This window comes from Mus caroli, unplaced genomic scaffold, assembly GCF_978045245.1.
Source record: "Mus caroli unplaced genomic scaffold, Mus_caroli_1 scaffold_12, whole genome shotgun sequence".
NCBI lineage: Eukaryota > Metazoa > Chordata > Mammalia > Rodentia > Muridae > Mus > Mus caroli.
This window is the reverse complement of record NW_028227267.1, coordinates 63991119-64018384: the sequence shown is the minus strand read 5'-3', so window position 1 is coordinate 64018384 and position 27266 is coordinate 63991119. Positions and strand designations below refer to the sequence as shown.

The following is a 27266-nucleotide window of genomic DNA, read 5'->3' as shown; positions in this document are numbered from 1 at the left end:
GCTGTCTTAGGAAAGCAAGAGCAGAAACAGGCCGTCAGCGTTCCACACTGGTCATTTATTAATGTGGTTTCCATCAGCTCTGAACCCCGCAGTTCCCACACACACTGTGTTTCCATCTTTCAGCTCCTTCTGCAGCCTCAGATCTGTCTGCAGAGGACCACTCAGTGAATGAATACAGTCTATAATTATTGAAAATAGAGTGCAGTGAAATGAGTTAAATAGAATTTAGGCACATATTGATTATGAAAATAGGTATCTCTCAATACAATACTTCTCTGTCTTGGTAAAAATAATAACACAAAGAAAATAATTCATTTTCGAAATTGCTTTCCTTTCCCTGTAAAGGAGCCCTCTCCTCCCCGTGTAAGCCCTTTACTGTGAAGGAAAGCTTTGCATATGTAGATATAAGAATCCTCTACAGAATAATGAAGACATGCCACTCTCCTGAAGGAGACTGGGGCGTCTGTAATGATTCACTGCCTCAAGCCGACCAGCCTGTAGGATTTAGAACCCATTTGGACACAGCTTCTTCCCTGCTTTTGGGCAACACATAAGGACACTGCGACACCTACCAGGGAGGTAAAGGCCCTACTACTGTGTTCACAGATAATGACTCAAGAAAACCGGACTAAAATTTCATTGAAAAACAAGACAAACAACAAAAAATATTTAAAGAAAAAAAAGAGCCACAGGTACTGACATAGAGCATCGTGTCCTAGCCAAATGCTTCCTTTGTTCATCAACCTTTCCTGGTGGCTATGATCAAGCCATCAGTTTAGAATTTCTTAGTCCCCACTGCAGGGTTTCAGCTATAATTATCTGATGTTGCCTTCTTGTAGGCGACTGCAGGATTTATTCATACTCCACCTGCAGTAGATTCAGATTGAAAGTCTATTCTAAGCTGGTTGTATATGAACTAATTGGCATTACATGAACTATGATCAGGATAAAGCTTGTGTTTTGGTTCTGAAGTTTCTTCCTGTGCTTGTGACAACTGAGCATGAGAACTGGACTAGTGAAGGGAAAGAGTAGCCTAGTCTCGTGCAGAATGGAACTTGCCTACAATGAAGCAGAAGCGTGCTCACTAGACAGCTGCAGCACTGGTGAGTCCTTCCTTCTTCCGCACAAGGATACGCAAGAGCTTTCCTTCCACCGTGTCTCAAAATGTGAGAACAGATTATGACTCAAATTTAGCTGTTTTCTTCTTTAAAAGTAAACATTATAGAAATGAGTCTCAGAAGAGCCACAGGGAGTCGTAAACTGACCACCCTCATGTGATAGATAGGTGTGTGAAGAGGAAGGCATCACTAAAGCTATTTATAAACCTCAACAACTCTTCAGAGTCTTCAAGACATTTAACAACTTAAACATCCTTACTGCATCTAGGTATTCAATAAATATATTTGCATATGTTGTGCTTTTCATAAATTAAGATTTCAAATGCATCTTAAACCAAGATGGTACTTCCACACAATGCCTAAATAAAAGCAAATATGATAGCTACTACTCCTGGTCAGAAACCAGACAAATGCCCCAACTCCACTCAAAATGCAGCAGCATGATCTACTGCCCCTACATCTATGAACAGAGTGTCCTTCTGTTACTGTCCCAATGAGGGGAAAGTCAATTATCTCCCCTTATGCACCTCTGGGAACAAGCATATGCCTTAAATTCCCTTACAATTTTATCTCCACTAGACAACTTGATGGATGGATGGAGAAATAAAATAAGGAATCGCTTCCATCTGGGACATCTTCCTCCAGCTCCTGCCACTCTCATCTGACACTCTGGGACATATGTAATGGTGTCAGCATCTCTTCAAATATGGCACCCTTCACATTGGAGCCTCTCAGGTTGGCTTCCTGGAGGTCACACCCCGACAAATCACAGTTCTGTAAGACAAAACAAGACGTGAAGAGCTCAAATGATTTAGGATCTGACTTGGTTTCCCCCACAAAATGACTTCTGGCCATGACAGGACAATATTCCCAAGTGTTCCCATTCTTGGAACCCTTCTACTAATGCATTATGGCAATGTAAATAAAAATGAGCCCCATAGAGGCTCATATATTTTAATACTTAATCACAGGGAGTAGAACTATTTGAAAGGATTAGAAGAATTAGAAGGTATGGCCTTGTTGGAGTAGGTGTGGCCTTGTTGGAGAAAGTGTGTCACTTGGGGAGGACTTTGGGATTTGGAAAGTCCATGCCAGGCCCAGTCTCTCTCTCCCTGCTTGTGGATCAGGACTGCTATAGCTCTCAGTGACTTCTCCAGTACTATGCCTACTTGCCACCACACTCTTTGCCATGATAATAATGGACCTCTGAAAATATAAGTAAATGCTTTCCTCAGTACTCATGGCAGCTCACAATGATCTGTAACTCAGGTTCTAAAGGATCCACTGAATGGCCTCCTCTGACCTCTGTGAGCACCAGGCATGCACAGGGCATACGCAGCAGGCAAAATACTCATAAACATAAAAAGAAAGAATCAAAAGGGCTATATTAATGGTGCAAAGCCATTTTTTTGGCGCAAAGCAAGTTTTTCCTTTAGTTGATCTTGCTGCTCTGCTCCTGGGAACTATCAAGAAATCAAAGCTACAACAAAACAAAACATAAAGTCTGAGATGAGATAAATTTTCATATATAATTCTATCTGTGCCATGTCTCATTGTTTAACATAACACAGCCACTAGATAATTGTAGCTATTTAAGTTTAAATGAATTAAAAATGAAGTAAGTATTTTTAAAATTAGTATCTCAGTTTGTACCAAGCTCAAAGGTCCAACAACTAAGCGGTTGTTAGCCACTGTATACATAAAAATCCTTTAGAGCAGGCAGCAGTATTTGAAAGCATTATGGAGACAAAAGCCACTGAGCCAGGCATGGTGGCACACATTTATGATTCCAGCACTTGTCGGGGCTGAGAAATCACAAGTTTGAGGTCAGCCTTTGCTATATAATGAGTTCTTATGTACAGACAAACAAACTACCTAAGTCTACAAATCAAGAAGACATATAGAATACAGGTCTTATAAAAAAATAATAGACCAAATTAAAAATCTCAAGCTGAGATTCAAACTGAGCATGACGCCAAGTTAAAATGGGCTTTGCATGAACCTAATCTTAAACCAGAAATCATGTAAACTTCTCAAGTGGTTCAAGAAATAAATCTGACCCATTAAATTCTGTTTGGAATTAAACTTTATTAAGATTGCAATATGCTTGAGAAAGACCCAAGAAAATGGAGATGAATGAAATCAAGGCTGACGGAGAACCGTATCAGTCTCCCTCCACATTTGGAACTGGCTCATATGACTTAGGTAACAGTGGTCTATCTAGGTGTAATATCTACCTCTGGATCTGAAAGTCATTCAACAAGCGAGGGACTCCCCCTAGCTCATTCCTGGAGGGGAGAGGGATGCAGGGTCTCACTGTTTATTCCAATCTAGGCTCAAAATCCCACTCCTCTCGACTTGGCTGGGATCACAGGTATGAGTCCCCATGCTTGCTTTCTGAATAGGCAATTGAAAGGACAGTAGCCTTCCAGCTGCCCAGCCATGTTAGGTGGAACTTCACAGACAATTATTCTGTTTATAATTACAGCAGTTTGCATGATCCCACCAGTAATTCTCATCATTAAAACTCTTCAGAGATGGGAGACTTACTTCTAAATCGGTTCCTGCCAGAGTTGCTCCTCTGAGATTACAGTTCTTCAGTTTTGCATTTTTTAAGGTGGCAACTCTGAGGTTAATCCCTGTCATCTGGCTTCCTTCCATGTCCACACCTTTCAGATTAGCACCTGCAAGAAGCATGTTTTTGAAGGAGTTTAACCTGAAAACTTTATAGTTAACCAACGGAAGCAAAAGCATGAGCTGACTTAACAGAGGGGAATGAGGTGAGACCATGCGACTTTTGGAAATAAACGTGAACTCTATCTTTCAACCAACTTGCAATACAGATACCAATGGTGGTAATTTATCTTCTTATGGCATAAACTTAAATGTTTCAGCAATATTTAGAGAAAACAATATTTTCTTTTGATAATTAGCAGTTTTATAATATGCCTCGATAAATGTACAATCAGGGAAACACACAAGCACCTTTTTCCTAAATCCAGGGAAATGAGGTACCCAATTCACAAATAACAAAACACGGCTGGAGTGTTAAAACCTGACAAAACACGGTAGGCTTAACTGAAATTCTTCAATTTTGTCAGCATCAGAAGATTTTCTTTTATTTGAAAATTAGGAGGTTGATATTTAACTTTTCAACTAAACATCTGAGGCATCATTTCCTGTGTCCTGGGTGTGCCTAGCCTAGCCTCTGCCTATGACTGAGGCCAAAGTAGAGCGACACTCCAGGTCTGACCTCAGAGTATGCTCTGCCCAGAGCCTTCCTGTGTCACCTCTAACAACAGCTTTTACTTAATGGTTTCCAAGTGAGAATAGGCAGACAGTCTCTCACCCTCTAAGTTGGCTTTAAGACCCGAAGGATCCTCAAAATTACAGAGCCTCAGGGATGCGCCTTCTGCGTTTGAGCAGAGCATCTTGACTCCCTGGAGATTTGCACACTGTGAACACAAGAGTCCCAGCTGTAAGGGTTAAATTTGATAACATCTGTGCAAGCAATAAGAAAGAAATTAATAGGAAAGGTCCAATTCAACACATCTGCAATTAGTTATTTTCTGTTTATCTTGAAGATGCCTTTAATGAAACTCAGAAAGAGCTGAGAAGTTTTGGAAGAGCTACAATAAAAAATAAACAGCAAAATAACAATAGTATGTCCATTTTACATAGAACATGAAGCTTTGTATATCTGAACTATGATAGCCTATTTCTACCTTTATAAATAGCCCTAGACATTACAAAATAATGTTCAAAATGTATGCAAAATAAATAAGGAGGGAATAAACTCCAAGAATGGCTTTTCTCTTCTGAATCATGAAAGAAATCAAGAAATGACATTCCTGGTGTCATCACTTCAAAGGCCAGGACATTAATGTCATCAGTAACCTCACCACTATCTATATAACACTAGCCACCTATTTCTTGGGTCTTCCTGTATCAACCACTGCTACATAGCATTGCCAACCCTGTGCACAATGCATAATGAAGAAAGCAGAAAGTTAGAAAATGCATGTGTGAGGTTTAAGCGTTAAGTCTTCTTAAGGGATCCAATGCATCCAGGCCTGAACTCTGTGAGATACTGATTAAAACGTTAAGTATCTCTGTAAAACTGACATTAATATAGCTCTTCACAACTGTGACAAAACAGAAGCTGAGTGTTAAAATTTACATAGTAGAGAATACACAATAATTGTATTTGTCCAAAATCCTAAGCCTGATTGAGTTATAAGCATACTTGTCAATGAGATGTTTGGTTTATAGATGCAATTTTACCCAGCTTATAGTAACCTCCAGCAGAAGGAGACAAAAGAGAGGTCATCCCACTGACAGTCAATGGACAAATACTTGCTTATTGCCATCTCTCCATGCCTGGGCCCTAATGAGGAGGTATAGAAGGTCTGCCAAGGGAGATGATATAAGGACACTAAGAGACCAAAATAACTAAAGGATGACGAGATTTATGTACCCGGAAATCTAACAAGACAAGATGTTGACATGTGCAAGTAAATGTCACTGTTTTTTGTTTTGTTGTTGTTGTTTTTTTAATTAATAGTCCTAAATAAGACACATGCAATTTACCCAGATTTCCAAGGTTATTCTGCAGATAAGGTCTACACTCAGGGCTGTACTCTGGGAGCTCATGAAGAAGGGAAGACAGGAGCAACTCTAGTAAACTTTCCCATTTTTAGCCATGTAAAGCTAATGTGGAGCGGAGTGCCGATGTGAGAGTGTGCAATTCAGCTAAGAACACCAGCATCCTAGGTATAGGACTGTCTTACGTTATCAAGAGAGGCGATGTGTTTTAATGAAAGCAGCTGAGTCATTTACTCTTATTTAAAAACATATATATTGATATTATACTTCTTAAATAACACTTATCTTTAAAAGATAAAAATTTATATATTTTGAAATATATATAAATAAAATGCTTTGTAAAATATTTGTGCTGTGTAAAAATTTCTGTGATAAGGTGCAAATAAGAGAAAGTTGACTACATGCTGATATTTGCTGAGGCTAATGGACAAAGATAAAATGGGGACTCATTACATTAGTATATTTTTATAAATATTTGGAATTTTCCAATGAAACAGTCCTTTTAAAAGAAAAAATACAACACCCCCCCACACACACTTTAGATTATAGTTCCCATTCTAATAACTGGTTCTGGCCTTTGGCAAGTCTCTATGCTGTAGATTATCAGCCTATAAAATAAGGTCAGACTAAGCAAGCACTCCCACCAGTCTCTAAGGCTGGACTGGGAATATGCAGTAGAGACAGAGTCACCAGGCTCTATGCAGCCAGGTGACTGAGCAGTCAGAACCAGGCAAAGCATGGCACTAGGCACGAGGAGGACTATGGACTCCTGAACAGTGGACGGCAGCAGGGACCGCTTTGGGTTTACAGTCAAAGTGGAGGATTTCTCCACAAAGGTTCAGAGCTAGGATGGAAAGAGGCAAAATTATAAACCGGGTGAGTAGCTCAGCAAAAGATGGGAGCCATAGGAGTATGCTTTGTGGCAGAATGCTTAGCACATTCTTTGTAGACACTGCAGTACCCATGGCATCAACAACCACCTTCACATACCAAAGGCAATGAGAAATTAGTTGTGACCCTCAGAGCAGGCAGCTCAGCAATAGTCCTCAATATGAGCCAATTTTACTAGCAGTAATGAACTTACAGTCCTATACCATTTTACTTCATCAGTGATTTATATTGGCCTTGACATGATCTATTTAAGGTAGGCAGAGTCCCAGTGAACAGACAACACTATGGCTCAGTTCACAAGAACACCTTAATTAAATAGATCTGAAAAAAAAAAAAGTTGTTTTAAAATAATTAAATCTGTTTTATCTTTTTTCTGTCCCTACCCAAACCAAGCCATCTTCCAACATTTCAATGAAGGCTAAATCTTTCAAACTTGTCTTCATGCTGTTAGTCTGTCTTTTGCCTATTTAAAACTGCCTGAACCATTCATCCTGAGATAGAAAAGAGTGAGTAGCAGTATTTAAAAAGTGTACTGGCTGATTTTTTTTTTCTAGATTTGATAGAAAAAGCTGTAGTAAACAGACTGAACTAATGAATATAAGCAAAATTATAATAATGCAATAATGACTATCAAAAGCAAAATGCTATACCTGGTACAATTAATTAACAAAACAGACTAGAGTCCTGGCATAAAGAACTTAATTTGTTATTGGCTCTATCCTATATATATATATATATATATATATATATATATATATCCTTTATATATATATATATATATATCCTTTAATCCCAGAATAACTCTGGTAGCTGCACACACACACACACACACACACACACACACACACACACACACGCATAAGCACATACACATGACACAGTCTCGCATATGTGCAGAGAGAAAGATCATCACGATGCTGCCTTCCAGAATGATGCCACCACATCCACTTCAGACCCAGATAGTCCAGTCAGCACCTGTCCCATCCACCTGTGAGGCTCAATGCATTTCACAGTCTTTTCAGCTTTACACGTCAACTGCAAATAATAAAGTTCTGACAAATTTAGTCTACTATTTCGGGGAGCTCAGGACCTCGCTTCAGGATTTAACCTTTTAGGTCTATGTTTTGCAAAGGATATGAAAGTCATAAAACCAACCCAATCCACTTTTAGACAAAGTCAGCCACACGGTCATTTATCTGTTTTAAAATAAAAAACTCTGTAAGAAACATACAATTCCTTCTTTTGAGAATGCTCAACAGCCTAAATTTTGGTTTTCCTTATGACTAAAGAACGATTCTTACGTCGAGCACTGATCCAGAAAGATCAGCTCGTTCAAGATTAGCACAGCAGAGATTTGCATGTGCGAGGTTGCAGCGGCTTAAATTGGCCATTTTGAAGTTAATGTATCGAAGGTCCAAACGGGAAAGATCAGCACCACTGAAGTTTAAACCCTGGAATTAAAAAGCACAGACTGTCATGATGCTGAAACCATCTGTCTGAATTGAGTTTAATCACTGTAACTAAGCACCGAGATTATCAGAAGCCATTGGCCTTTCCATCCGTGGAGTTTATTATCAGCTTGAGCAAAGGGAACTGGGAGTACACGGTGTCCGTGGCTTTCATGGGTTCTCATAAAAGAAATCCCACCTCTATATAGTAAGACAGAGATGGCTACACTACACTGACAGGTGAACGGCTTAAAGAGGGATCTCAGTTAGTCACATACCTGCTAATAGCCACGATCAACTGGATAGCAATTATTTTATTAATTCTAAAATCCAATCATCTTACTTAAGGGGAAAAAAGATAAATATTGTGGTGTTCTCAAAACCTGTGATGCTCTAACACACAAAAGTTTTTGCCACTGACCAGCCACACACATATGAGAACATAAACTTTTTAAAGAAACTGCTGTAATTTCCATATGTTACTCAAGAACCGCTACATAAAGCACAATTAGACAGTAAAAAAGGCTGCTCCATCTCATCTGCACTAGCCACTTTAAATTCAATCAAAGCCATGGCTTATAATTAAATTGTATCTTACATTAAAAAAAGAGGAATAAGACAAAACAAAAAGCCCTTGAAGGAAGTGGAACTGCTCTAGATTTGCTGATACACACAGGTCATGCAGTGAACGGTCTGCTTCAGTTACCTGGCAGCGCAGCTCTGACTTGGTCGGAGTGGCCAGCAGAAATCGAACAAATTCCTTCCGGGATATTGGTGAATGATCCTCTGGTGGTTGGGAATTCTTGAAAACAATTTTCAAAAAAAAAAATTTCAATGGGGTCTTTGGGGTGATACTTAGGATAAGTGTAATACTGACCAAGACAACAACAAAACAAAACAATCCCCTCACCTTTATGGCCACTTCTAGGTGTTCAATCAGTGAGTCAATACCAAAAAACCTGGCTTCTTCTAGCACACCTATCAAAATACAAAGCATGACTTTCACACAGAACAATTCATTTTGGATTCTATATAATTTTTCTGTTAAACTCTCACAATAGTGCTGAGGTTCAACAAGTAGGCTTCTTTGCTTATTATTTCTGTGTGTGCTTGTGTGTATGTGTGGGAGAACACCAGAGGAAAACATCAAGTGTCACCACTCAGATGCTGAATCTCATTTACCTGGAACTTCACCCAATACACTGGGACAGCTCTGCAGTGAGCTTCCAGGGGTTCTCCCTCCCTGCTGCCCCAGCCCTTGCTGGACTACAGACTCAGGCTGCCATGCCCAGCTTAATTAGGTCCTTAACCCACTCCAGTTAACCCAACTCTGGTCCTGCCCCTTACAAGGCAAGCACTTGACTGACGGAGCCATCTCCCTAGGCTTGGTCAGTAGCAACAAGTAGCTGTGGTTTAGAATGCTCCCACAGAATGTTGCAAATATTTTGAAAACAGGTTTTCCTCTGAGCTGTATTTGGATATAATCTCATTACTTGGAATACTAAAGTTGGGGGAAGAGTCTGGAACACACACAGTTTTCTAGCAACTCTGGATTACACAGTTGAGACTCTGAGGGTGGGGTGGGAACAAACAAGTTTTTTTTCACAAGAAAAAAAATAGAAACTAATAAGTTACAACAAAAGCTTGGCACATTTCTAGATTATGTTGGTAGTTAAGTAGGTCACGAACAAAAAATCTGAACACTGTCTACTCCTAAAACAGCCATTTAATAGTGATTTTATTACTGCAAGTCCAATTAAAAACAATTAGTCCATTTAATCTTAACAATTCATCTACTTTATTAATGGAGTGAACAGGAGTGACTAGGCTTGCTATCAGTATCTTATAAAAGTCAAAATATTAAAAATGAGTAATATTGAAGTAAATTCACAAAAATAACTCAAAAGTATAATTCAGACACTTGAACTTTCTCATTTCTAATGATAAAGGGGATTTTCTCTCTCACAGGCTCGGCTCAGCTTGGTTAAACACGCACTGCATGTGAGTAAGAGCACACGTAAGCTCTATGTTCCAGATGAGGACTCAAATTTCTTGGTTGGCTAAACTGACTTAGGAATTACAAAATTAACAGACATAATCCCCCCTTTAGCTTCTAAGCTACTGAGAAAGGCCAAGCAGTTAATTGGGAGGAAAGAAAATAATCTTTCCTATGAAAGTTAATCTCCACTTCCAGCCATCCAACTGAGAAGCAACGCTCAGAGTGGCGCATGCTCACAAGCCACCTGGCATACACTCCCTGCCCAGTCTCAGGCACACTCTCAGAGTCACTCAGAGTCACTCGTTCCCTGCCTAGCCTCAGGGCTACTTCTCTGCAACCCTCCCAAGAGGCAGTGTAAGTATCAACCCCAAAAGAAACCCAGAATAAAGAGACTTTCTTGGGCCTTAGTTCACCAAGGTCTTTTGTGTAACTCAAACCTCTTGGGGAATGTGGCATGGCTACTTTTCTAATTACAGGTTTAGAATTAAACTTTAAAGCATCCAGACAAGCTTTACATATACAGAACCCCACAGACAGTCGGTTGGAAGGCTAGTCAGTCTATTTTCTACCAGCACCAGCATCACCTGGACATGGACTCTAGCTTCACCACCCCAGTTCAGTCTCAGAACAACTTACTGGAGATTATTTTTAAAGTACTAAACTCTGTAAGTGGATTTAATAGGTAATATTGTTCCAAGCTCAGGAGACCAGACCAGCAGGAATGCAGACGGTGAAGGCCAGGCTCAAGAAACTTCAGATTGGAACAGTACTCTACCAGAATTAGAATACAGGCATTCACATTATACTCTGGCAAAGAATTTTTGTATTCTCTCTGTGACCCATGAATTTGAGTGAGAGTGAATAGAATACATAGAATACTAATACATAGTGTAATAGAATACATAGCCTGGTGGAGGGAATTTCAAGCTAATATAACATCAAAGCTGCAACACAGGCTACTCTTAGCCTGGCTTACATTGAGAACTGGAAGCACAAAAGAGAAAAAGAAAATTGGAAAAACAAGTATTTTGGTCAGATAAAAGAGTGTTTCTAACTTTGTGGATCAGAAGGGCAGCTTGTTAACGAGACTATCACCATCTCAAAGAGATCAAGCACTGTAATAGTGGACATCTCAGGAACTGACCAGACCTTACCCACCACAGGATCAAGGGTATGAAGGTCCAGCTTCATTTGAAAGACTTTGCTTTGAGAAGACAGGTGCACAGTGAACAACGTGTTTTTTCAGATCCAGCCCTGCAGGTACTCAAGCACCCACTCCACACCATAGTCTAAGGCAGTGGTTCTCAACCTCTCTGATGCTGCCACTCTTTAATACACTTCCTTATGCTGTGGTGACCCTAAACCATAAAAGTCCTTTCACTGCTACTTTATAATTGTAATTTTTCTACTGTTACAGATCCTAATGTAAATATCCAGTCAAACGGTTATTTGACCACCAAAAGGGTGGCAACCCACAGGTTGAGAACTGCTGGCCGAGAGGGACCGCACTAACAGTTGAGAGGGCAGTAGACATCCAAATAATATAAAAATAATACTATTTTGCATGAATATGAAAATGTAAGGATTCTAGGGTCAGAGGTTTCTGTCCAGATTTCAAAAGCAGGCAGTTAGAGATACCAGGAACATGGAATTGTCTGCCAAGGAAAGCTACAGGGAGCAGGCAAAGCCATCCAAGAAGAGAAACCATGGGGATATAAATGGTAAGGACAGGGGTGCTTAAACCTTTGGAACTTCACATTATATGCCCTAGATGCTCCCAGACACGAAACTAGAGCATTTCAAGTCTGCCTTACTCAGTTTGGTCCTACTTCAGTCCTTGTGATGGTCTGAATGAGAAGTGTTTGTTTATGAGCAATGTCCCATAGGCTCAAATATTAGAACACTTGTCCCATATCTGGTGGTACTGTTTGAGAGACTGAAGAGCCTTTAGGAAATAGAGCCTTGCTGGAGGAAAGCTTTGAGAGTTTATAGTCTGGTTGGTGTCATTTCCAGTGTTCCTTCTACTTCATGTGGTCTCCCAGCCTCCTGCTCCAGCTGCCTGCTGCCACGCCTTCCTGCCTTGATGGACTCTTCCTGTGGAACTGTAAGCCCAAATCAACTCTTTCTTCCTTGTGACCTCACTACTCAAATAATAAGAAGTCCAGAACTCAAAGTGAAGAAACAGTCATTTAATCCAAAGAAACAATACCAACTGTGATGGTTTGTATATCCTTGGACCAGGGAGTGTCACCATCTGAAGGTGTGGCCTTGTTGGAATAGGTGTGACCTGGTTGGAATGGGTGTGTCACTGTGGGTGTGGGTATAAGATCCTCACCCTAGTTGCCTGGAAGTCAGTCTTCCACTAGCTGCCTTTGGATGAAGACAGAACTCTCAGCTCCTCCTGTGCCATGCCTGCCTGGATACTGCCATGCTCCCACCTTGATGATAATGGACTGAACCTCTGAACCTGTAAGTCAGCCCCAATTAAATGTTGTTTTTTATAAGACTTGCCTTGGTCATCGTGTCTGTTCACAGCAGTAAAACCCTGACTAAGACACCAACCTATAAAAGTCCCTTGTGATAGAACTTAAATCTACTTAGAATCCAAATAAAAAATTTGTGGGCTAAAGAAACATATAAGCAAAGATACTCAGATAGAAAGACTACCTATCCATCCTGGTACCTACACTGCCATACTTACAGTTCTCCCATGCCTGTGAAATACTTACCCAATAAGTTAATGCCATCATTGACAATGAGCTGTCCATGACGTAAGTAGTTCAAAATAGGTTCAAAGTACTCAGGACTTCGGTCAATTAAGAATGCTCCTCTATGATCTTGCTTATTTCCCCAGACACCTGTGATACCATTTTAATAAAGAAAATCCCCCCATAAACAAAAACAAAGTCAGAATTTGTAGAAGAAAAAAAAAGTCACATAATATACCATCATATCTTAACTGCTATAAAAACGATTTGATCCAACCAACGCGAGTTACAAAGTCAGCTCAGATAAAAATGGACCACAAAAAAGTGAGAACAAGTCCTACTGACCTTTGTCCTTGAACATGTGCGCCAGCATACTGTCAGGCTCTTTATTCACTAAAGTGCTCCTAAGAATTCAGGGAAAAAAATTGATTTCTTCATGTGTCTTTACAAACAAACATATTTAAGTCAAGAGTACACTTGAGTTCAGCTGTTCTCTCAAAGAGATGCATGCTACAACCTGGTAGGGTGATGCTGGGAAACAAAAATGTGCAGTAAGTTGCCAAAATCCCTTCTGATCTGGCCATTCCTTTGATTTCATGCTGCATTATTATCTTTTCATTTAAATACTAGCAAGACATTTTATTACAATATTCTTGATCTTATATTATCTGATCAATAAGTTGTTGTTTCTAGAAATATTGCTAATTTCTATGTGCAGTTTGTTTACCACTACATCTAAAAAGCAAACTGTAAAGCTGAATTGATGCTTTATTTATGCTTTCTCTGACATGAAAGCTTAACTTCACTTAAATTTTTTCTTTAAAACTTTCTAAAAATGGTTTCAATCCACATATTTTTAGGAAGCATTTGAAAATCTTGTAAGGAAATTGAAAAATTGAAGGAATCAGTACACAGTCCTGTTTATTCTGTTTTGCCCTTTAACACACACACACACACACACACATGCACACACACACGCTACCTACCTTGTTGTTGTGAAGTATCGTCCTCCTACATTTAATGTGAGCCAGTCTGTGTGGGATCCTAGCAATCCTCCAGGTGGTCTAGTATCTGTCTGAGGATCTAGAGATGACAAATAAAAAATAATAGAAATATTAAGATTAAAGATTCTGGGAAGATAGTAAAATAATTTCTCAAAGCAAAACCTCATACAAATCTACCAAAGTTCCAAGACAACCATGAAGATACAACCCAAGAAAGAGTGCACAAAGCTGCTAGTTTAAGAGAAGGAAAGTCCTTTGGGTGATCAGGAATAGTCTCGTGAGACCAGATTTCTTTTTTTTTTTTTTAAAGATCTATTTATTTATTATACGTAAGTACACTGTAGCTGTCTTCAGACACTCCAGAAGAGGGCGCCAGATCTCGTTACGGATGGTTGTGAGCCACCATGTGGTTGCTGGGATTAGAACTCTGGACCTTCGGAAGAGCAGTCTGGTGCTCTTATCCACTGAGCCACCTCACCAGCCCGAGACCAGATTTCTTGATGCCATCCTTTATGTCATAACAAAGTGAAATAACTTACTTACAATACCCAAAAAAGGAAAGTGTGGGCCAATAATTTTTCAAGTGCTTCTTTGTAAAACTGACATAAATGTGCATATTTAAAGTTTACAATTTGATAAACTTTGATGTGATTCTACATCTGACTTTCAAGGGTAGAGCCATAAACTGTATAGGTTGCAGGATGCCAGAGAAAATTGGTTCCAAAGACTCTGGGGAGAATCTCTCAGAGTCCTTTCAGACAATCACTAGACAGAGCGGCACAAGCACTAAGGTACGCATTAGTGCGCTTGGGGAAGGAGGAACAGTCAGTACATGACTGATGTACCTCTGACAACGTAGAAACTCAACCACTTTAACACAAAGATGTAGGCAGGAGGCTATACAAAATATGTTAAGCTGTTGGAAGACCCTATTAGTATTGAAATATTGATTATTCCTCTGAATTTTTATGTGGTTTTTGAGTGGGATAGAGTGGATGTGATATTATAATTCCATCACTCTCTGAATTCTTGGAAATCAGGGCTACAAATATGGAAGACAGGTAAGAAAGTCAAGACAGCAGAAGGTAAGCAAAAACCTTATAATCCTGAATAGACCCTGAAAGACCCAGCATGAACCCATGAGATATTTTATATCATATTATAGAACATAAACATCTCAACTTATATGATAAACTTTACAATATACAGCATAACGTAAATTTTTATCTCTAGCTACTTATATATCTCCAACTCTAGTCATCAAAAGGCCTTATAACAATCCTAACCAGACTGTATCTTGAACATGACATCAAGTCATAACAATAATGTTCTATGTCTGTAACAAAAAAAAAGAATAAGATGAACACCTTATTACACTAGAGGTAAAGGAACCATGAAAGGCTAGTGACATTGAGTTAAAAACGAATAGGTTTCCACTGACCGAATGAGACACATGAGACATCAATACATGTAGAAGATGAAAACTTATCAAATATTTCTGAGTCCAAGAAGTCACAGGAATAAACAAAATCCTAGCAGAATTGTTTTGTTACTTTGGGCGGGGGGAGTAAGTTAGGGAACTGAACTCAGATCTCTATACATAGCAGACACTGCTTCTACCACTGGATTAAACCCTAGTCTAATTATTTATTACTTAATGAATGATTTTTTTATGACTAGCCTGCAAAAATAAGCTTTCAATCAGGCCAGTGGGTACATGATGGAGAAAAGATTTGCTCATAGTTTAAGATGGAAGTAGAAGAGGCTATACATTTATTTTGTTTTTTTTTTGTTTTTTTTTTTTTTTTGAGACAAGAGTCTTACAATGTAGCCTTGGCTGGCCTGGAGCTCACTATGTAAATCAAGCTATCCTGGACCTCACAGAGATCCACCTGCCTCTGCTTCCTAAGCAAGTACCAACATGCCAGAACAGTTCCTTTTAATGTGGCTACTGCCTAAGCAAAGACTCCTAAGAATCCCCTCTACTCATCCAATCCAATGACAGTAATGCTTTAAAACACTTAAACACACACCCATGGGTGAATATACAGAACAAACTAAGTAGTCATTAAAGAATGGTTGCTTACTTATGTATTAGGTCTTTTCATTAGAGATACTTAAATATATATGCTTTCTTCCAAATGAAAGGATAGTGGCTGAAGCCAAGTCATGTTTTCATGTTAAGATCTGATGGGTAGTAAAGGACTGTCAAACACTATGTAAGGAATACATGGGTACAAGTAAGTAATATAATACTAAAGAAACTCTAGCCATTACTTTCAAAGAAAATTATTTCTAAAATCAAAATTATCATGTCATAGGTCACAAATGTACATATCTAGGACATCTTAAAAGCATGTAAAGGAGGAAATATATAGACTATAATTATAATTCTTATATATAACTATGTAATTTGACATAAACTCATTGAAGAATAAAAAAATGTGAAGACCTGAGTTTAGTCATCATGATGTTTTCAATGTTAAGTCATACAGTTCCTTGTAAAGCTATTTACTGTTTCATGTTTATTACTGTGGCAAAAAAAGGATAGGTAAAGTCACTTACCAATAAATGGTTCTCCTTCACACACAAACAACACATCATCATCCCTAGGAAAACCAGAACGGAAAAACCACAGTCAAAAGCCAGAAAGCATGCTTGTTAACTGACGGCTCATCTGAGCTGCTCCTCAGAGCTACACATGACAAGCCTTCTCACCAACCTGCCTCCAAGGAAACTGTCTCCAGGGCTCTGTTTAACCCTGACCAGGTCTAAAAATCAAACACAATTGATTCTGCATATCAAAGTATTTTTTAAATGGAACAAAACAAAACCTCACTATCAAAATTTATGAATTTGGTATATATTAATTGGAGAATGTACTAATTTATGTTCAAAATACATGACTGAAGCCATAGGCAACTTTTGTCTTGAACTCTTTACTTCTAAATAAATTATTGGAGTGCTTTCTCACATAATTAGCAGCTGGGCACTAGAAATTAAAACAAACTGTCATACTAAATCCTGAAAAAATGAAAACCTGAGCAACTCTGTTCTAAACACCTGCTCACCACCCATCTGCCATGAGCACACTTAACTATCTCAGCTCACCCATCCTCTTGGATTGCCAGTAGACTCTCCTCCCTGACCACCCTTGCTCCATTAGTGTAGCTCAGTAATCAGAGACACTGCTGTGAGCCAGAAAGCACAGTGCAGGCCTCATACAATCCTGTCACAGTCATCTCCATAGGACTTACAGGAGTTATTTTGTGGATCAACATAGGATACATTGTGCTTTTCATGGGAATAGAATTTATGGTTAAAAATTAGATTGATATATAATATTCAGTGCTGTTGGCCAATTATCCATAGAAACTGAGAAAATGAAAAAACTAAAAAATTCTAATTTATTTAGATTTATATTTCAATTTATATTTTCTACCTGCTCAGTTTGCTAGTTAATGTTTCTAGATTAGAATGAAAGTTTGTTCTTACAGGCAAAAATCAAACTGCTAACCCCTCACTTCTCAGATGCTTGGTGTACCTGATGAAAATGATTAGAACTTACAAAGGAAGTCTATTAGACTGGAGGTGAGTCACTCTGCCCTGGATTTGAGTGTAGATTAATCGTTATATACAATATCATCTAAAGTATCACAGTCTTTAGACCATCAGATTAAAAATGTATGCTCTGCCTATCAGATGATAAGTCAAGCAAAGCTTGAGAGCACACACTGCTGGTGTGGTCTCTACCTGGAATGTCTCCTTCATCGACTTCCTGCTCAGCTACTTCCCTGTCCTACAACTGTCTCATCACTGGTGGAATGAAGTGAACGTAACACCTGTTTCAAGCAATAATCTACCTGGGACACTGAAAAAACAAAAAGCAGCTTTAAAAAGTAATATTGTGGTAAACCCCTGCTATTATCTCTAGTTAGAATTTTGTACTATTTAGCATCAGCTCTTTGTGATGTTTATAGATTTTTTAAATAATGAATTTAACAATAAACAAGGGCATGTAAGAGATTTTTAAGTTTTTTAAATTACTATAAAGAAGTTCTCAGTGCCAGATATAACCAATGTCTCTATTTGATCAACAGACTTTAAACTCAAGTGACTTCCAGATAATCACTTGCAAAAACCCAGCTTTCAAAACAGCAGTGACACTACAGCATAGGTGGCAGCTCAATGCCAAGAAGCAAGGGTACACTACTGACAGCTTTAAAAAGGGCAGGTTACCTGATCAAAGCAATATCATCAATCAGTCCGCCTTTTCCATTATATACACTGGTGGCTTTTATGCCGAGTTTACTGCTGGCTACTGAGAGCAAGTCAGACAAAGTTCCGTATACAGCAACCACCTGTGAACAGATGAGATTAATTTGAAGAACACATACAACGAATCACTGACATTACAGATTAAAACTTAAGAGACCCTTTAGGAGACTCAGCGCACTGCCTGATAGGCAATTACTCTGTGCCTCCTATTGTAGCAAACTCAAAACTAGAAAAGAAGAGCCTACAGGAAGAGAGGACAGAAGAGTATAGGGGTCAGAGGGAAGGGAGGACACCACAACATGGCACACGGAATTGACTAAGGGGGGGCTCACATGGGCTCACACAGACGGAAGCAGCAAGTATGGTCCCTGCATTAGTCTGTATCAGGTCTTCTGCATATGTTAATGGCTGTTAGCTGGGTGGTTTTGTGGTCCTCCTAACTATAGGAGCAGGTATATCTCTGACTCCGGTGCATACTCTTGGGACTCTTCCTCCTATGGGCTTTGCCTTGTCTTATATCTTGTTTTGTTGTTGTCTCTTGGAGGCCTGCTCTTTTCTGAAGGGAAACAGGGGTAGTAGATCTGGAGGAAGGGAAAGGTGGGGGACAGCTGGGAGGAGTGCAGGAAGGGGAAGCTGTGGCTGGGATGTATTATATGAGAGGAGAGTCTATTTTTAACAGTACTAAGAAAGAAAGAAAGAAAGAAAGAAAGAAAGAAAGAAAGAAAGAAAGAGATTGCAGCCAACCAAAAGTAATATAGAATCTTAATGTTCAACATGAATTCTGAAGATAAATCTGAACTTAAATTTAGATTAGTATTTTCTATCAGTCAACTTGCAACAAAATATATGGTTTGTAACTTTAACTAGTAATAAAGAAAACAGTGTTATCTGCCGCAGTTTTATGAGGAAATGAGTTGATGCCTAGTAACGTGCCTAAGCCTGAAGTCCTTATGATGTTGTTCTTGTGTAATAATATCTTGTCGTTCTTATGTAGAAATAGCTTTGTAGGAATGGCTCATTTTTTTAGAGTAGCAATAATTTTCTGCTGCTTAGCACGTTGTCCATCACATCAACTATCATAGAGAAGGTAACAACTTCCCACCTCATTAATTTTTCAAAAACTATTATTTTATGAAATCCAGGTTTTAGCATCTAGCATTCAGCAGCACACATGTGAACTTTCTACCACACTTTTACTGAACAGTGCTGTGCTAAGCAACAGGGTAAGACAAACAATGCTGAAACACAACGATTTTACTTAGGAAACAACCTGTAGTAACTAACAAAGTGAGGGTTACTGCCCTCTCCTATGGTTCAAAAGAGAGCGCCCCCTAGAGGCTCATAAATGAGAATGCTTAGTTTCCAGTGGGTGAAACTGGGAAGGATTGGGAAATGTGACCTTGTTGGGAGAGGTGAGTCACTGGAGGTGGCCTTTGAGATTTCAAAAGCCCATGCCATTCCTAGGCTATTGTTTTAGCACCATGCCTGTCTGCCTGCTGCTATGCTTTCTGCCATATGGTCATAAGCTCTAAGCTCTGAAACTGTAAGCCCCAAATGAATACCTTCTTTTATAAGTTACCTTGGTCACAGTGTCTAATCATAGCAATAGAAAGATAATCAAGATAATAATAGGGTCCCTGTTTTCAACTTGCCATGGAGTCAACTTTGAACATGACAGAGAAGATGAAGTATATGGTATAATTGCAATTTGAAAGTGCTGTTTATAAAAGGGTTAAAAGCGAGTATATTTGGATAATGGAACTATGATTGACTACTAATAATTTTCAAACTTTGTTTTCCAAATTTATTATGAAAAACCTATATTACTTACACAGGGACAGAAAAATTTTAATTTATTTTAAAGTCTCCATGTTCTTGATATTAGTTTTAAAAATAAAATTTATAGTTGCCAATCAAATAATTAACAATATTGACAACCAAAAGATCATCAATAGAGAAAATAGAACTAATTGGAAGAACTGAAGAGTTCTATAAAGTTGAAATTTTCCCTTATACTAGGCCAATATACTTTTTACTTTGGAGAGTTATTATTAGCATTTGTTTACCAATTTACAGTCATGTCTAACATTCTTACAACATTTTACATAGCACACTATTAATATGAAATGGCTAAATTATGCATGCTGATTTATCTAACCAAAACACCAATAACAATTCTTACCTAAAATGAAGAGCTCAGTTCACTCTACCTGCAATTCTAATAAAGTTCAAAAGTGAAAATGATTTTATTCCTTAAAAAATGGTCTAACACTCTTGAGGGCAAAAGGGACAATATTAAAAATTGAAAATTCTAGCTGGGCGATGGTATTACATGCTTTTAACCCAGCACTTGGGAAGCAGACACAAGTTGATCTCTGAGTTCAAGGCCAGCCTGGTCTACAAACCAAGTTCCAGAACAAACAGGGCTACACAGAGAAACCCTGTCTTAAAAGAAAAAGAAATAAAATTCTGACAGTATTAAATGATGGGAAGGATGTTATCAACAGGAAGATTAATGTACTACTGGTGGGAATATAAGCACACACAATGACTTTTTAAAAAAAATCTGCCATTATCTTGTAAAGCTAGACCCTTGATGGGAGGTAGGGAATTAAGGAGCTGTGATTAGACTTAACTGAAATCAAGAGTTTATGAAATAGCTGTATGGAAAGCTATGATCTTGCCACCCAAGTAAAAAGTTTAATCAGACTGGATAGATAGTACACAGGCGACATGAAAGGATGGCAATGGAGAGCTCTGATGAAAGGGTTAACAGAACAGGGAAGGTAGATATAGGGTAGAGAAAGGAATAGGAGGAGTGTGTTAACCCAAACTGAAGATTATAGAGGCCTTAGAGAAATCTACTGGTTTCTAAATTTTTAAAAATCCCATATATGTATGTATGTGTATACACACACACATATATATACAGGAGTACCCTGCATGGGTGGACAATGCTGTTCAAGAACACATGCGTCATTAAGTACAGATCTCAGGGTCAGATAAGGTATACCTTCCCACCAGTTATCTGTGCTCAAGGAGGCCTCAGAGGTAACTGAAACAACCACAGGCTATTGCCATCACTATTGGTTATCCACCATAACTATAACTAGATTGTAAGACCCTTCTGCTGACAATATCACTGTTACTATAGAACATAAGACTCAACCTTGATTGAGAAAGAAACGCTCTCCCTACTGACTAGTTTACTAAGTGCAAAAGGTGCTATGCAGGATGCTGGAGGAAAAAAAAAAAAAAAAGACATCAGCCGTCCTAATTCAGTGCTGGAGCCTACAATACAGACTTGCCTGGGAGAATGTGCCACTGGTGTAATAGTGACAGTTATGGGGATAACCAACCATTTTCTAATTAGATATGAGGCCTACTCCAGAGGGCGGATTTCATGCCTGGTATATAAAACTAGTCAAAAGCTCACAGGCCTTAGAGAGGAATCTACTGCTGCTATGTTAAATTGTCATGCTGTCAAACTGCCTTTTAAATATGTCTGTTTATACTCATAGATTAACAGTGCTCCACTCTGGTGAGGAGGCTTCTTTCTGCAGTAGGTACCAGATAATGGTCAGACTCAAAACTGATCAAAGTGCAGAGTCGAAGTGAGCATGTGCGCTCAGTTGTGGAGGAATCATGCATATTAACTTCCCCGATCCAAGTCTCGGGAAGCCTCGGAAGAGTGGTCAGAAAGAACCAGCTGGCAGGTGAGGAGCGCTAAGAAATGCTGACTTCTGGACACAACTGTCCAACACACCAACTCACAAGAGCTATAGTTCCTGCTAAAGACCTGTCTTCCATATCAAGCCAGTCCAAACTTCAGCATGAATGAGGGAGGGGGCCCCAGGGTAAGGCCTAGGTGAAGCAGCTATTAACAGCTGAGGCTGCTGAAGGAGGAGGAGTCATTTTCCTCTTAAGACATGGCTGGTGGTAGGTTGTCCATACTCAAGTAGATGGCTCCATACCCATGTGCATATAAGCAGCACTAATCAAACGCAGGGGTTACTTTTTAAAATTATATATCTGAGTCCAGGAGGGGTGTGAGTGTAGGAGTCGGTGAAAACCAGGAACATTTGAAACTCTAGCGTTCAGCTTATAGGCAGTTGTATGCCACCCAACATAGGCCCTGAGATTCAAACTTCAATCCTCTACAGGCAAGAAGTATTCTTAACTGCTGAGCCATCTTTCTGGAGAGGGAGCAGGGGATGGGTGTAGGAGTGGAAGGGTTGAAGATGGTTCTCAAATTACAGCCCAAAGCCTGTAATGGCAAAAATTACCAGAACAGTGCTAGAATTATACAGCCTAGCCTCACTCAGACCTACTCGGGTTGGAGGACACCATTGATTTTCAAGTCTCCCCAGTGGTTCTGTTCATAAAGCACTCTAGGAAATTCTTGTCCTATATGCTAAAGTATACATATATACAGTATTGTATATGACACAAGTCTGTTGATACGGATAAACTGTGGTAATGCTTTAATAAATGGCTTTCACTAAAGCATTGAAATGTAGACGTTATCACTAAGTGGTAGAAATAGTAAATGAAAAAAGTCAAGTTTGGGAAAGACTTAGAAAGCAACAAAGAGAAACAAAATTAATGAAAATGGCTTTTAGTATTTTCCTTTTGTTTTGATGTACCATCAATATTTTGTATTGCAGTCTTCTATATACATCAAATATATTAAAGAACAAACAAACTGAAAGAACATAAAGCTCTTACTAAGGGTCAGATTCCGTGAGTCATATTTTCACCTCTAATAACATAATGAGTTCAAGTCTGAATATATGATACCAACAACATATTTCTGACCCAATACCAAGTTAGAAGAAAAGTGATTTCCTGGACTAAGAATGCAAACATCAGTCCAGAATACAGGTATTTCCTTGCCTACTGTGCCTGCAGTATTTGGCATGGAGGTCCACACACACACACACAGCACTTCTTAAGTGGTAGCTGAATGAATACTGCATACAAAAAGCCTGTAATTTGCCCAACTCATTATTGATGGCACCAATACAAGGCTGTTCAGAACCACACGTTTTATTCAGATGTCTGGATCTTTATTATATATTCTTAATACTAACCTTTACAGGGACTATTAAAGAGATTAAAGGAAACTGGAAGGCATATAGAGAAAAGATGAAAGACATAGCTGACCTTTCTGGAGCCAATATCAGCTCCCTCCTCCCCCATAATTCAAACACATCAAATGTTTTGGGAGTATAATCTTCAAAGCCCATCAGTAGAATGTTTCTGGGCTTGAGGTCAATCAATTGTGTATTTATTTAATTGTAAACTGTGTGCCACCATCAGGAATAGTTTCCTAAATAATATGAGGACTTTTATTTACTCAGACTACAAACTGGCCAGCAAGAATCTTTTAAATATTTATCATTAAATTTAGTGAGATTCTGCTAAATATAAGATTTCCTTTAAACAATGAAGGTTTTTATTCTTTTCCATGGGTGTGTTTGAATGTGTGTAGGCACATGTGTGTATTCGTGTGCATGATCCTGTGTGCACATTCATGTTGAAGCCCAAGATTGATTTGAAGAGCCTTCTTCCATTGTTCTGTACCTTATTCACTGAGGCAGAGCTTCTCCACTCATCCCTGAGTTTGCCAACATGGTCAGCATAGAGAGCAGCTTCTTCCTGGGACCCCTCATCTTTGCCTTCAGGGCCTGGGGTGACGGGTGGACCGCTGTATACATCTACCCAATATTTGCTTTTTAGGATCCCTACTCTGCTCCTCACACTGGCCGCCTGTGCAATCCTATTAACCCCTGAGTCATCTCCAGAATCCCAAAAGTTTTTAAAAGCTAAGGTGAAGGAAAAAAAAAAAAATCCAAGACCCTTGCCTGCATGTACAGGAAAAAACTTTTCATGTCTTGGTCATGACCTGTCATGATGAGGATGACCTCAGCAGACCACGAGCTAATAGTTCAAAGAACAATATACCCGAAGGAAGAAGTTGATTATAGCAGTTATTAAGCAAAGACTTTTCTTAAAACATGCCATTCATTGGCTTCTGAGATCCTTTTATTTTTTAACTTTACTGCTGATGCTAGGAAAAGCAGCCAGCTTTGCCGCTTTCTCAGTGTTTACTGTGCTTGCATAATTAATACCGGCTTCAATCTGCAGTTTCTTTGAGGTTTTAAAGTCATTTAGCACTTAGTTGATGGCTAATTCAATTAAGACTCCCTGATGTAAACCTCTATAATGTACTTACAGGCTTCTATACATTGTATGTCAAAGAGAACCAACTGGTAAATAAGCTGTTGGCTATTGACCTATTTATATATGGAGACCTCTGTTCTGGAAGAAAACAAGACCAGCTTGACAAGTTCAGTAACTGGAGGCTCCCATGCTTTTCCAAATTAGAAAAGCCAAGTTGTTGTTTTTTTTTTATTATTATTATTTTGTTTTCAAATTAAAACACACACACACACACACACACACACTCCTCCAAAAAGCCCCAAGAGTCATCTTACACCTTCCATGGTATTCTCATTTCATTTAGAAAATATCAGCTCTTTCATCAACATTAAAAGCACTAATCAGTTACACAAATCAAAAGTGCATGCTGGTATCTTGATGTATGGTGATGAAATCTGTGCCTTTCTACATCACAGCCCACAGCCCAAAGGCCACAAAGCAAGGCATTCAAAGAACTTATTCTCCTGACTAGGGCATTAAAAGTAGACACCAGGTAAGTAAAGAGACAAGCTAAATGATATATTCTACTTTAGAGACAGGAAACCAAAGTATTTCAGAGTAGCACTTCATTTGGGAATATTTTAATGAGCGCCCATGTCATGTTTATGCCAGTCCTGATTAGATATAGGGACTATATATACACTACATATCCACATACATAAATGCAGGTGGTATGTATTGTGATCTTTTCAAATAAAAGTCACTTTAGTATTATTTCCAACTTCTGAAAGGAGAGGAAACAGCCTTGTAACATGTTCTCTAGCTTAGGACTGGGTGGGACATAGTTTTTTAAAAAATATTGAATGTTAATATTTTTCGGTTCAGTCCTATGATCATTGTAATGCATATGTGCCCATACTCATTTGAGAAGTACTTTCCCCAATCTTCGGAGATTCTCAACATTTTTTATTAAGTAAATAAAATTAACCTGGAAGCTCACAGTCAAAACCAAAGTTTTAACTTTTTAGAAGTTTTTAAAAATTTAAATAATATACCAAGAGCAACCCACTCAGTTTTACAGCGACAATAGCATACAGTGAATTCAGAAGAGATTTAGAGCAGAGCTGAGCACTTATGAGGAACTCTGATCACTTTGACTTCAGGGAGTCACACAAGAGTGGACACTGGTGAAAAGTGCTTATCAATATGACTGTTAACACTGGGTACACTAAATCTCTCAATAAAAACCGACACAGACTACTAGCCAACTACAGTGTGGCCCAGGAACAGCTGATGGTCAGAACTGACAGCCTTTTTAGCCTGTATTTCTGAAGCACTGGCTGAGCTTATGTGGATACTATTTTTGTGTGAATATCCAATCTTTAAGAAAATAAAATCGCAGAGCACAAACCCCACTGTGGATCAGATTTCCAGAATCTGTTTATTCAAAACTGCAGAGTGGTTGAAAGACACCACTCCCCACCCCCTTCCCCCGCGCCACTTTAATGCCCTTGAATAGTTCTGCTATGTATACGCGGGGCAATCAGAGTATTCTGGTCAATTATAGAGTGGAGCCAATGTACCTTGAACTGAAACTTTAAAAGGGTTCATTACTTTTGAGACTTTAATTAGGCTTAGGTATGTGTGGGGCAGTCATTTAACCACACATTACTAGTCCGCCAGAAACAGCCAACATTTTCCAAAGAATAACTTTCAAGGGTGGGGCAAGAGGCAGCTGCAACATCGGAAAAATATTTAGCACCACGCCCTCCACAGAGGCCTAAACGCAGCTAAGGCTACTGTCAAATCAAGTCATTCCGAAGGTCTGCTGTCACTGTCCTCTAAGGAATCAAAACAAGGCGGCACAATAAAACGTGTATAAAAGTTTGTACGGTGGCGGGGCAAGGGGCCCGGGGCACCTTGAGAGAGAAGGAAAGTGGTTCAGACCAGGTCCTCATTCTGAGGATGTCACTCGACTGTCCCCTGGAGTTTTCTTCTCCCGACCTGGCCAGGGTCACCCGCCTCCATGATCACTGCCTCCTCCCCGGGCAGAGCATTACTCAGCACCGATAAGGACAGGAAGGCGCAGCGGGAAGGTGGGAGGGGACCTCGGCCAGCGGCTCAGGTGACAGTGGCGACTCGGAGCCCCGCCGGCCGAGCTGCCCCGGGCTGCCGGAGGCTGCGGGGGTCCCCGGGTCGCGCCCCCGCTGCCGCTTACCTTGCCGTTCCTCGGGCTGCCGTTCAAGAACAGCGTGACCCGCCGCATCGCGCCGCCCGCGCCGGGTCCTGAGGGAGCCGCCACCCTCGCTCCCGGCCCGCCACCCGCCGCGCTCCGCGCCCGCGAGACCCCTCCCGCCTCCCACCCGGACTCTCCGCCCTTCGCCACCTTCCTGGTCGGCCCCACACTCCTCACGCACGCACCCTCAGTCCCACACCCCGGGGTTGGCCGATCCTCCTTCCCACCCCGCCCCTAGGCTCCTCAGCCTGCTAGCGGCCCTTCCCCCCAACCGCTCCCAGACCGACGCTGAGCTGCGCCAATCAACACGCTGTACCGGCCAGCATTTAGCCAATCAGAGTTCGGCTAGGGGGTGGGCTCAGAGTAACACTAGCCGGCGGTGGAAGGAAAGAGAGGCTGAGGGCTGGTTGACGGAAAGGAGTATCAGCGAATCAGAGCAGAACCTACTGGGCAAAGGGCCGCTCTAAGCGTTACTGAGCAGGCGCACGTTGGAGTGTAGGGGTGCTCATTTGCATAAAGAGACTGAGTCTAAGGAAGAGGCGGGACGCCGAAGTCCCATAGACCAGTCAGCTCCTCGCTAGGCTTTTGCCCCTTCTACTGTACCCACCCACCGAGGTAACGGTTGGTGTCGGGATTGGCTAATAGGGTAAACTAGCCATCCGGCGGTTCTGTCTCGATTGGTCTAGTGATTCATTTTCGAAGTTTCCAGCAGCCAATCCAAGATTTGGGGCGGCATTTGTTGGTAACTGAAGTGTTGCTCCGCGGAACTCACTCCCCAGGACACCTTTTTGCCGCAGCTCTGTCTCGCCAGGGT

At 40.0% G+C, this 27266-nt stretch overlaps 1 protein-coding gene across 4 annotated transcripts; it reads right to left on the bottom strand.

Annotated features, from left to right (window-relative positions):
• Nucleotides 1–36: 36 nt before the first annotated feature.
• Kctd9 (potassium channel tetramerization domain containing 9) lies at nucleotides 37–26711 on the bottom strand. Of its 4 annotated transcripts, none has more exons than XM_085828732.1 (12): nucleotides 26638–26711; nucleotides 18013–18134; nucleotides 16339–16382; nucleotides 13756–13852; nucleotides 13115–13300; nucleotides 12791–12919; nucleotides 8973–9040; nucleotides 8769–8864; nucleotides 7916–8065; nucleotides 4468–4573; nucleotides 3669–3802; nucleotides 37–1892 (listed from the first exon to the last, which is right to left on the bottom strand). In XM_085828732.1, exons 5-12 carry the CDS (start codon nucleotides 13140–13142, stop codon nucleotides 1776–1778), a joined length of 828 nt encoding a protein of 275 aa, XP_085684858.1. In that variant the 5' UTR covers nucleotides 13143–13300; nucleotides 13756–13852; nucleotides 16339–16382; nucleotides 18013–18134; nucleotides 26638–26711; the 3' UTR covers nucleotides 37–1775. The 4 variants fall into 4 exon arrangements, with proteins under 4 accessions (XP_085684858.1, XP_021037203.1, XP_021037201.1 ...); XM_021181544.3 differs by having other exon boundaries at nucleotides 13115–13173; XM_021181542.2 differs by lacking the exon at nucleotides 26638–26711 and adding an exon at nucleotides 26435–26589 and having other exon boundaries at nucleotides 13115–13173.
• Nucleotides 26712–27266: the final 555 nt, after the last annotated feature.